Genomic DNA, 12,206 nt, shown 5'->3' on the forward strand with positions numbered 1-12,206 from the left:
CTTGCAACTCTCGATAGGGATTGGAGTTGTTACGGTGGAGGAGGAGCCTAACGCCCACGATCCTGGCCAATCAGCGTCCGGGATGGTCTGAAAGGCCGGAAAGGGGAAAGGGGCCAAAGGGTTCTGCGGTCACATGCCGTGGGGTCTAGTGGGAGGAGCAGTTGCCCAGCGGCCGCCTGGAGCTTCCTGTTTCCGGTTCCCGGAGTGGAGCTAAGCTGGTCGCTAGCTAGGTGGGACGCTGGCTCCGCCACGAGCTCTGGAACCCGGGTGTGTGGCCGGCCCCTCGCTGGCCCTGTCTCCCAGCCACGGGCAGCTACTCGGCCGGGGATTCTGAGCTTTGCCTGCTCGCTTTGCACGTGACATGTGAGTATGAGGGGCGTGGAGGAGGAGGGGCTGGAGAGTGCTCACCCCTCGTGGCTGTGACAGGGGCCGGGATCTCTTAAGTCTCGCTTGACCAGGGTTTTAGCCCAAAACTCCACATAAAGAGCCCGAGAGCAGAAAAGCGGAGGCGTGAGGTTGGGAAGTCACAGAGTCCCCGAGGGAGTGAGGGAGAAAGGATCTCCAAGATTGGAGAGGGGATATATGTGTTTGGAAGGCAGGGAAAGGAAGATCGCCAAGTCTGGAGTCCGCTCGAGGTGTTACTGCATAGCCGTAGACTGGGTTTTGGTCCACATCGTGGAGGGAGGTCAAGGGGCATCGTTTGTAAAGGGGATGGCCCTCAGCAGTTGGAAAGTCGGGAGACTAGACGCAGCGCGATTGTCTGGAGCCCTTGAAGAAGTTTGAGGGAGATGAATGTATGGTGTAAAGAGTCCTCATAGAGGGATTTGTGTTCCTCTTTCTAGGGAGCTTTCCCATTTGGTCCATAGAGCTGATTTCCTAAGGCTTTTCAGCTAGTTAGGGCTACTCTTCCAGAAGTGTGAGCTGCTGGAGACTGGAGATAAGGGCCGCGGTATCAAAAATGAGCCAGAGAGAAGAAAGTAGAAATTCTATTGACAAACGGAAAAATGTTCATGGCTAGTTTTAAAGACTGGGGAAAGTGAGTGGTACAGGGGCCCAGCGATGTAAAGTTCTTTCCAGTTCCTGGCTCCATCATTGGTCATCCCATTGAACAAGAATTTTTTAGCATTAACCCAAATGAATCTATCATTATAAAACAAGAAAATTGAAAGGGATGCTTCAAAATCTTTAAGCCTTGCTGCTTAAACTTGCACCTTGAGAATCTAATTGTAGCACATTAGAAAGAGACTACCCAGCCCTTGGATTTGATCCCCTTGTGTGTGCTTGCTTAGTTGCTCAGTCGTGTCCGGCCCTTTGGACTGTAGCCCACCAGGCTCCTCTGTCCTTGGGATTTTCTAGGCAGGAATACTGGAGTGGCTTGCCATTTCCCTCTGTAATTCATCCCCTTGCTGATACATTGTTGCATTCCTTTTTTTATCAGGAAGTTTTCAGAAAATATCTTGATGCCATGACTCATTCCAGTTGCCTTACTAACTTCATACACCTTTTAATACTTGTATAACCTAAAGCAAGTAACTTTAGCTCTATAAGAATCAGTTTCCTCATCTGTAAAGTGGGGGAAATTATACCTCCTTTTCTGGATTGTGAAGATTAATGAACATAATATAGATAAAGCTGTTAGCACATACACCACAGAATCAAAGAGAAGCAGCTCAAATGTAGCCAAACCTTAAGAAAGAGAAGAATATAAATTTATTCTTATCCTATCTTTTTGAACCAGTGAGCAAGTAAAAAATAGCTCAACTCAACTAATGCTGACTGCAGGGTGTTTAGCTGTTCATCCTTTCCTAGTTGTGTGAGAGTCTTTGTTCTAATTTGGGAAAAGAAATCCTCAACTGTTAACAGATAAGGAACTAACTTTGAAGCCAAAGAACACAGCCTTCTGTGCGAGCATCCCTCCACAAAACTGGTCCTGGAAAAAAAAATATCAATCTGATAAAAGGAGCTTCATTTCATTTTAGTCAGTTGGTCACGTTGTGTGTTGAGCAGTGAGTTAATTTAGGGAAGATAGGAGTTGAAGGTCTGGGTTCTTCATTCCGCCTTCTATTCTGTGAACTGTGAGAGGTCACTTCCCCTTCTTGCTTTGTCAAAAAGAAAGCAAGACTTTGGCTGCCTGCCCTGATCATCCCAAAATATTAATGTGAAAGATGTACGTATAGTGGTTAAGTGTAGTTCATGAGCTGAGAGCCTGACTGTCTAGTTCACACTGCTTGCTTACTATGTCTAGTTTTCTCATCTGTAAAATAAGAGTAATTTTATTTACTGCATAGGGTTTTGGTAAGGCTTAACTGGTTAATATATGTTAAATTCCTAGTAAAAAGCAAGCACTTTGTTAAGTATTTTCTATTGATGCTTTAAATGTGTTTATGGAAGAGAGTCTCAAATTTGGGGGGGCTTCCCAGGTGGTACAAGTGGTAGAGAACCTGCCTGCCAATGCAGGAGACTTTAAGAGACTTGGGTTCTATCGCTGGGTTGGGAAGATCCCCTGGAGAAGGGAATGGCAACAACTCCAGTATTCTTGCCCAGAGACTTCCATGGACAGAGGAGCCTGGCGGGCCACCGTCCATAGGGTCACAGAGTCGGACAAGACTGAAGTGACTTAGAACACATGCACGCTCAGACTTTGGGGTTGGCTATACTTACTCTCTGCAGACACCTTAATATTACTACAATGAATTGATATTTGGAGAGCACCAAGTCAAGGAGATTTCCCAAGTATTGGTTGCCCTAGCGGAACATGGGGAACAGAACATCAAGTGTAATTTTGTTTAACTCTTTCTTGTGGCACCTTGGCGGTGTGGTCAGCCACTTTAGGATGAAGCTGAACATCTCTTTCCCAGCCACTGGTTGTCAGAAACTCATTGAAATGGATGATGAACAAAAACTTCGTATCTTTTCTGAGAAGCGTATGGACACAGAAGTTGCTATTGATGCTCTGGGTGAAGAATGGAAGAGTTGTGTGGTCCGAATCAGTGGTGGGACCAGCAGACAAGGTTTTCCCATGAAGGAGGTGTCTGGACCCATGGCAGAGTGCACCTCCTATTGAGTAAGGGGCATTCCTGTTACAGACCAAGGAGGACTGGAGAAAGTGCAAATCTATACATGGATGCCAGTCTGAGTGTTCTCAATTTGGTCGTCGTAAAAGAGAGAAGGATATTCCTGGCCTCAGTGATACAACTGTGGCTTGTCACTTGGGGTTAGCAGAAGAGCTAGCAGAATCCACTGTGGTTTCTCTGTGTGGCCGCCAGTATGCTGTGAGGTAGCCCCTAAACAAAGAAGGTGAGAAACCTAGGAGGAGCAGAGCTCCCAAGATTCAGCGTCTTGTTACTCCAGTATTGTGCAACACAATGTCAACGTATTGTCTGAAGAAACAGCATAGCAAGAAAAAAGAGGAACGGGCTCCAGGAGATGCTCAACTTTTGGCCAAGAGAATGAAGTGGGCCAAAGAAAGACTCCAGGAACAGATTGCTAAGAGATGAAAGCTGTCCTCTCAGAGCTTCTACCTCTGAGTCTTGAGTCCAGTCAAAAATGAGATGTTCTTTAAAAAAAAATGAGATGGTCTTAAGAGTAACAAATAAGTAAGATCATACATCAAAAAAAAATGTTTAGGATAGTGGAGAAAATTTATTCAGGTACCTGTTAGTACCTATTAAATTCTGCTTATTTTATGTTTTAAATAGAATCAATGGAATCAGTGGACCAGCATGAAGAATTAGAGGACTTGAGAGTATTCAAGCCAAAGTCTAGACTTGTAGTATGAAAATATTTTATTGTAAGTGAGAAAAGGTTGGAAGAATTGAATCTTTGTATCAGTAAAATGGATGATACTTTATAAAATTAACAGGTAGCAATGGCATGAGGGATAATTAATGAATACCAAAGTGAATTCTTATGCAATAGTAAATCAGTGTATCCTAGGTATATAAAGGGGCTTCCCAGGTGGCACTTGTGGTAAAGAACCTGCCTGCCTGTGCAGGAGATATAAGAGACGTGGGTTCGATCCCAGGGTCAGGAAGATTCCCCAGGAGGAGGTTGTGGCAACCCATTCCAGAATTCTTGGTTGGAGAATCCTGTGGACAGAGTAGCCTGACGGGCTTCCCTGGGAGCTCAGCTGGTAAAGAATCCACCTGCAATGCAGGAGACCCCGGTTCAATTCCTGGGTTGAGAAGATCCCCTGGAGAAGGGATAGGCTACCCACTCCAGTATTCTTGGTCTTCCCCTGGTGTCTCAGCTGGTAAAGAATCCACCTGCTATGCAGGAGACCTGGGCTCAGTTCCTGGGTTGGGAAGATCCCCTGGAGAAGGGAGAGACTACCCACTCCAGTATTCTGTCCTGGAGAATTCCATAGACAGAGGAGCCTGGCAGGCTACAGTCCATGGGGTCGCAAAGAGTCGGACATGACTGAGCGACTTTCACTTTCACTACAGTCCGTGCATGGGTGTATAAATGAGATTAGAGAAAAGAAAATAAGTTGGGAAAGCAGAGCCACATGTTTCCATGCCTAAAACAGTTCAAGCATCATGTGAATTGGATGTGTTAATTGTAAAGTGACTTGGTGATTCTCAAGAGTTACCAGCAACTGGAATGTAGGAAGACGGTTATACTTACTAGAAATCTAAAAACTTGAATTTCCTGGCTTGAGGTGGGTTTTAGAAGACTTACTCAGACCACTCATCTGGACCTCATTAAGTTTGTTCATCCTATCATTTAAATGGTTGAATGATTTTTTTAGAGATGAGACAGAACAGATAGATGTCAAATCTTAGGTGCTGTGGTTATGTTAATCTCTGTTCATCATTCTTGTGGTAAGTATGAACAAAGACTGTTAGATGCTTCTGAATATTAAAACAAGGCTTTAGGGCCCAAAGTATTCAAGTCTCTTTCTCTGTTTTACATCTTTCTTAGTAACTTTCAACTAGCCCTTATCAAGTGTTCATTGTAATTCAAGTATTATCTTAGGGGGAGGATTTAAGTAGTATTAATGAACTAGTATTAAACTTTAAATAACAAGACATCTCAACCTAACTTCTCAGCAAATGGTGGAGGCAAGGATATCTCCATCAGGCTGTCATAAGTAATTCTTTTATGTTTTCTGCTTTCCCTTTTCTCAGCCCTACAGTTATGTTCTGAAGGACTTACCTATGAATTAGACTGAAAGTGATTGATTTATATAGTTTCTTGACACAGATGATAGATAACTATTAGTATATGTGTGTGTGTATATGTACAGATGTATGGGTTTTCTGACTCAAGTAGACACTAATATATATGTGAGTGTGTGTGTGTAGTTGTATGAGTTTCCTGACACAGGTGATATTAGTGTGTGTGTGTGTTTGGGTTTCCTGATACAAGTGATACATATTAGTGTGTGTATGTATGTATGTATGTGTGTGTGCATATGTATAGATGTATGGGCTTCCTGACACAGGTGATAGATAGATAACTATTATATATATTATATGTATGTGTGTGTGTGTGTGTGTGTATTTGTATAGATGTATGGGTTTCCTGACATAGGTGCTTTGGCACAGAGATATTGAAAGATACTATTTGTTGCAGGTGCCAAAGAATCTTACTGTTCAGCAAGATCAAAATACTCTTCATTGGTGACACTTAAGTATTCTCTAAGCCATTGATTGATTCTTTTGAATCAATCTAGGACCAAGAATGTATTCTTGTTCTATGCACACATTGCAGAAATCTCAACAACTGTCTGTCTACACTAACTCTGCCCCACTAACTCTGCTGTCCACTTTGTTGATTGCACATGAAAGGGGCACAGTAAGGACAGGAAATGAGAGTGGTATCAGGTGAGGAGTTGCATAGGAAGAGTCTTTTAAAATATGCTTTAAGACTTCCCTAGTTGCTCAGTGATAAAGAATCCACCTGCCAATGCAGGAGACACAGGTTCTATCCATGGTCCAGGAAGATTCCCCCATGCCCTGGAGCAACTGATCTCATGTGCCACGACTGCTAAGCCTGTGCTCTAGAGGCCAGGAGGCGCAACTACTGAAGCCCACAAGCCCTAGAACATGTGCTCCACAACAAGAGAAGCCACTGCAATGAGAAGCATGCACACAACTAGAGAGTAACCCCCGCTTGCTGCAACTGGAGAGAAGTCTATGCAGCAGTGAAAACCCAGCACAGCCAAAAATAAATAAATTATTTTTAAAAAGATAATAAAAGTTTTGAAAAGAAAAAGAAACCTGGAGACTTAAGCATCCAATTCTGTATGTTAGATAATGGGGGAAAAAGAACTTGAAATAGAGACAAGAAAATAAAGCCCAGCTTCATAATAATGAAGAAAACTGGCTAGTGTAAAGTTAACAGGTGGTGGGTGGAAGATTAACAGGTTAAAAAAAAAAGCCATTCATTTATTACACATTCATGTCCTCTATTTATATTCCCGATCCTCTCCCTGTTTCCCTGAACCACACACTCCTTGTCCCAAAAGGATGTCCCCCCTCCACAGCTCCTGGAGGACTGGCCTGCTCCTGCTGCTGCTCTTCGCTGTGGCAGTCAGAGAATCTTGGCAGACTGAAGAGAAAACATGCGACCTGGTGGGAGAAAAGGGTAAAGAATCAGAGAAAGAGTTGGCTCTCCTGAAGAGGCTGACACCACTATTTAACAAAAGGTAAATGAGAAGAACCTTAAAGGCCTTGAGAAAACAACTTTATTAAAGAATCTCCTCTTATTGACTGTATTAATTTTTTTATATTACTACTGAATACAGAGGGAATACATGTATCATAACCTCCTCTGAGAGATAGTTCTAATCTGTACTTTAACAATATTGGCCTTATTTGGCCATGCTGTCTTGCTTTCCTATATGATGGAGAGCATGTGCTTAGCCCAGTGTTCAGCAGTAATGTGCAGGTGCTTTATGCAGAAGAGTAGCTGTTTGTAAGATTGGACCCAAGAGACCAGCTTGTAGGAATTAAAAAGCATTATTTGATACCTTGATATTCAGAAGTATCAGATGAACATATTTAGGCCTACTACTACATCATCGTAAGGGCTTCCCAAGATGGTTCAGTGGTAAAGAATCTGCCTGCCAAGCAGGAGATGTGGGTTCAGTCCCTGGGTTGGGAAGATGCCCTGGAGAAGGAAATGGCAACCCACTCCAGTATTCTTGCCTGGAGAATCTCATGGACAGAGGAGCCTGAAGAATACAGTCCATGGGGTCACAGAGTCAAGACACTGAAAATGAAAGTGAAGGGGGCTTTCCTTGTGGCTCAGATGGTCAAGAATCTGCCTACAATGCAGGAAACCTGAGTTTGACCCCTGGGTTAAACATGACTAAGCAACAATAACACGTCATCATAAGTGTCAAGAATCTTCAGATAGATAAATCTGAAGATAATCTTTAAGGAACTAGGATATATATCATGAACGTACACCCTTACTCACAGGGAGGTACTAGCTAATACTTTAGTGTAGTCTAGAACAATTATTCTAGAAATACCTAGAATACTAGCTATCTTGGAGGCTGTATTTCCATCAGTCATCATCAACAGTTAGTCTGCCTGGGTCATAGTTAACCTCACGATGCGACAGATATTATTCACTAGGATGTTTAGCCATGATGTTTGATAAATAAGTTGAACACACCATTGTTTGAACGGAGGCTGCTCTTTCTAAGGCTGACAGCTCTAACTGTCCTCTTCCTCCTCTCTCCGCATTTCTGCTCCCAGCTTTGAGAGCACCGTCGGCCAGAGCCCAGACATGTACAGCTATGTGTTCCGGGTGTGCCGAGAAGCTGGCAACCACTCCTCTGGGGCAGGCCTGGTGCAGATCAACAAAAGTAACGGGAAGGAGACAGTAGTTGGGAGATTCAACGAGACTCAGATCTTCAATGGAAGTAAGAGTCTCCCTGTTGATCAGCTCACTGAATCCCTCTGATAACCCTGTATGTCTTAGCCCTTCCCAGGCTGTATCATACGGGTGTGTGTGGTTCACCTCACCTAAGATACCTGCAAACCACAGAACACCCGGCTCCACCGCTCCTCCACAACCAAGGCTCAGGACATTTATATGTTTGTGTTAAAGTGAGAGTAAGCTTTTTTGAAAGCCAGTCAGTCTACAAAAGTTTCCCCACCAACTTGAGTTACGTCGATAATATTTCTCAAAAGTCATAAAATCATTGCTGGAAAGGACTATGTGAGCAACCATGGTTTATTTTCTCCCTTAAGCAGATAAAGAACTAAGTGCAGATTGTTGTTGCTGTAAATAACATAATAAAAATGTCAAGAGTTTGGGGCTAGGGGTCAGAAGACTAGATTTTTGATCCAGCTCATATTTACTTATCCTGTGACTTTGAAAAATCATTTGACTTTTTGTTTTCTCATATGCAAAACTGGAAGCAGAATCCTTACCTTGGTCACCTCACATGATTATTAATCAAATGATATTTTGCAAAAGAAATTTGAACAAGTAAATACTGAAGAAGGAAAAGTGTCCCCAGTCTTCCAAGTTATCCACTTTGAATTTATCTGTGGTTAATTTAAGATCTTAGGCTTTCCCTTGCCCCACCCAGTAATTGAATGGAGCCTCTTGATGTTATCAGGTGTTCAGAGAATGTGAGTCACGCCTAAGTATGAATCATAATTGTATTTGCACTATCAGTTGCCTACCTTTAGTTCGGGAAATCAAGATTATTCTTGTATGCATATCTGGTCCTTAGTTGTCTTACCAAGGGAACACAAGCTATTGTAAAGGGGCAGGTTTTAGCTGGTATTTCTGGTATACCAGGGCTCATCCTGAGGGGTTATTTTAACGAAAACCAACTTCATTGAACTTGGTTCCATGCTTCCACAGTGCCCAGGTCTGTCTCTGCTTTTCCCCCACCCCAAAGCTCCTTTTTCCTTGTCCATCCTCAGGTAATTGGATCATGCTGATCTATAAAGGGGGTGATGAATATGACAATCACTGTGGCAAGGAGCAGCGGCGGGCAGTGGTGATGATCTCCTGCAATCGACACACCCTAGCGGTGAGGCACCCCAGGGCCTGGGAGCCTAGAGAGCCTAGGAGCCTCGAGAGGAGATGAAAGGGCTGACCTGAGGTGGGACAGAAGGTCCAGAGGGAACAAGATAATTGGGGTGGATGAGCTAAAATAGACATTCAGGCACTTCCCTGGCAGTCCGGTGGTTAAGACTCCCCACTTCCAGTGCAGGGGATGTGAGTTCGACCCCTGGTTGGAGAACTAAGATCCCACATGCTGTTTGGTAGCAGCCAAAAAATTTAAAAAACTAGAAGTTCAGTTCTTCCCTGAGTCATAGGCGTCCATCTTCCATCATACATGGAAAATAAGTTTTTAAACCAGGAGAAAGCAAATGTTTAGAGGGTTTTGTGGGTTTGTGCTCCTTTTCAGACAGACGTCAGAAGCAAACACCTTACCCCATAAATGTTGTGTCTGTCCTCTTACCGTCAGGACAACTTTAACCCTGTGTCTGAGGAGCGAGGCAAAGTCCAAGATTGTTTCTACCTCTTTGAGATGGACAGCAGCCTGGCGTGTTCCCCAGAGATCTCCCACCTCAGCGTGGGTTCTATCTTACTTGTCACGTGAGTCCTTCTTTTATCAGTCCAAGCCTTTTTTTTAACTCAGCAATCACTTGGAAGTATATGGGTCCAAATAGTGTGTGTGCATTTGTATGCTATATTCTAATTGGAGAGGAAAGAAGTCTGTGAATAATCCTCTTTAAACTCTGCAAGTTTAAAAAAATGAAACTTAATGTTTTATCCCCAATAAATAAATGTATTTGGAGATGGGGTTTTTTCCCTACTGGAGGACTGGACAGTTTTTATTACTCTCCCATTATTAGATTATTAGAACTTTTGAAGAAATGGGACTGTTTATCTAATGGTGACTGTTCTCAACCCTAAATGAGTCACACACTGTCTTGCTTTTTTCTGATCCAAAGGTTTTCTCAGACAGACAGCACTCTAATTGGTTTTCTTAGGTTCTACCAGCCCCTTTTTCTTTCAACTGACTACCCCTTTTTTGTTTTTCCATTTTTATGGAACAGAGCTTAGGAAACAGGTAACAATGAATGAACTTTACTGATTCTTGGTTTTTGAGTATGGGTGTCTTTCCCCCTCACAGGTTTGCATCACTGGTTGCAGTCTATATCATCGGGGGGTTCCTGTACCAGCGACTGGTGGTGGGAGCCAAAGGAATGGAGCAGTTCCCTCACTTGGCCTTCTGGCAGGATCTTGGCAACCTGGTAGCAGTAAGTGACAGGGCAGCTGGGAGACACAACAGGTGGCCATCCATCCTGGTTTGCCCAGACTTGAGGGTTTCCTGAGACACAGGACTTTTGGGTGCCAAAACCACCCCAAGTCCCAGCAAACCAAGACAATTGGTTGCCCTAATACAGGGTAATAAGTAACATAGCACCTTAATGTCTGACCTTCCAGACTGACTGGAAGAACAGTACTGTTGCTTAGATTTAAGAATCTGATCCAGCTATTTGGGGGCCTACATGAGGAGAGGGTGTTTCCCCAAATTCAGTTTAGGCCAATCACTGGAGCTTTGGGGTTTTCTCTTCATTATCCCTGGAGAAAACTAGTTCTTGCCACATTCTTAGACCATAAACACACTGTGCCCACCTGAAAGTTGCTGATTTCACATGATCACTTCTTTTGCTCTTCCCCCTATAGGATGGCTGTGACTTTGTATGCCGCTCTAAACCCCGAAATGTGCCTGCCGCTTATCGTGGTGTGGGGGATGATCAGCTGGGGGAGGAGTCAGAAGAAAGGGATGATCATTTATTACCAATGTGATTGCACTTTAGATGTCCAGCTTCTTCAGCCCCCAAACCAAAGCGTCCTCCAGCAGATTTCTGAAGCAGCCTCCACTCCAGTCTCTCATCTCACCCTCAGTCTCGCTCTTGCTTTCTGGTTTGCTTTTGGTTTGCATCCATCTGTCAGTAGTAGAAATGCCTTTCCCTTTGTTCCCTGTTTGGTTTTCCCTCCTGAGAGGTACAGCTGCAGGACAGAGATAATATAATAGGGCCAATCACAGCAGAGGCTGTTGCACTGTGTCTTCATACCAGAAAGTACAAGTAGAGGAGTTACTGTGAGCAAAAGGGTGCGGCAGGCTCCCTGACTTTTTTTTAAACACATTTTCACAAGTTTTTGAGACACTGGATTTCTTTAATTAAAAAAAAAAACTAAGAAACATTATTTATAGGTTTGATTGCTTTCATGCTGTTACTCTGCCCTACAGTAGTCTCCATGAGGGTCCGGATGTAACTTGCTGCTGGGAACTGTTTTGCAGTGATTACTTGGTCACAATCCAAGGACTGCCATTTGGTCTGAGCCTGGAGGTTGTAGACTTATTTCTCCCACCTTGGGTCAGGATGGAAACTGTGAAATTTCCCAGGATTACAAGGTACCAAACATCATTGGTTGGCGCTGGAGTGACCTTACAGCTGGAACTGGGCCCTGGGTTGTAATCTTGGGTTACTGGTCCATCTGCAGCTAAAATACCTAATCCGGAAGTCCAGTCCATTGGAAGGGACACTGAAATGGACCTCCTCTGCCACCAGGGTTGCAGAAGCGGGAAGTCTGTTTACCTTGTAGTGGGATATCCTTGATGGCTTGCTTCTCCCACTTGCAGTCAAAGCTGGCAGAGCTTTTCTTACTCCTAAAATGTTCCTTCTACCAGTATTTCTAAACATGTTGCACTTTTCCTTCACAGGCATTTGTTTTGGCTTTTCTTTTTTTTTTGCGCCCTCCAATCTCCTGCAAAGGGAACGGAAGCAGAAGTGGGACACGCAGGGCTCTGCCATCTTCGGCCCTGGGTGCAGGCTCCTGCCGCGCCTGTCCTTGCTTCTGGCTCAGGGATGTGTCTTCTTGCCCAGCATATCTCCATGGGGAGAGGGGCTTAAACCTCTGATGCTTCCGCCCTTCTATTTAGGCCACGTGCCCAGAAACCTGGCCTGATCTTTGTGTGACAGGGAGCCTGGGCCACTGAAGAGGAATGTGGCCCCCCTGGCCACATGAGGACGGAATCAATAAGCAGAGGGCTTTTTTAGCCTTTAGGAAAGAAAATGAAATTATTTCATCTTTGGACTTTTAGATACTATTGGAATGGTATTTTTTTCTTTTCTAAGCAGGGAAAATGATGTTATAATAAAATCATTTTTCTGTTACTTGTTTGCATCCCTCCCCCATACTCTGGTGTT

At 43.8% G+C, this 12,206-nt stretch overlaps 1 protein-coding gene and 1 pseudogene across 2 annotated transcripts; both read left to right on the top strand.

Annotated features, from left to right (window-relative positions):
* Positions 1 to 194: 194 nt before the first annotated feature.
* M6PR (mannose-6-phosphate receptor, cation dependent) lies at positions 195 to 12,173 on the top strand. 2 transcript variants are annotated; one of them, XM_081587913.1, is made up of 7 exons: positions 195 to 363; positions 6,473 to 6,652; positions 7,713 to 7,879; positions 8,898 to 9,007; positions 9,449 to 9,579; positions 10,121 to 10,247; positions 10,678 to 12,173. In XM_081587913.1, coding segments are annotated over exons 1-7 (840 nt in total). In that variant the 5' UTR covers positions 195 to 361; the 3' UTR covers positions 10,801 to 12,173. The 2 variants fall into 2 exon arrangements, with proteins under 2 accessions (XP_081444039.1, XP_081444040.1); XM_081587914.1 differs by having other exon boundaries at positions 6,491 to 6,652.
* Positions 2,658 to 3,630, top strand: LOC145544763 (small ribosomal subunit protein eS6 pseudogene; annotated as a pseudogene).
* Positions 12,174 to 12,206: the final 33 nt, after the last annotated feature.

The sequence above is a fragment of the Giraffa tippelskirchi genome, chromosome 4, assembly GCF_054371585.1.
Source record: "Giraffa tippelskirchi isolate mGirTip1 chromosome 4, T2T-mGirTip1v1.2.pri, whole genome shotgun sequence".
Classification (NCBI taxonomy): domain Eukaryota; kingdom Metazoa; phylum Chordata; class Mammalia; order Artiodactyla; family Giraffidae; genus Giraffa; species Giraffa tippelskirchi.

Bases quoted from the DNA above. Each gene is read 5' to 3' on its own strand.
- M6PR (XM_081587913.1), top strand. The intron at 7,880-8,897 runs GTAAGAGTCTCC...GTCCATCCTCAG, and splicing joins GACTCAGATCTTCAATGGAA to GTAATTGGATCATGCTGATC. The intron at 9,580-10,120 runs GTGAGTCCTTCT...TCCCCCTCACAG, and splicing joins GGTTCTATCTTACTTGTCAC to GTTTGCATCACTGGTTGCAG.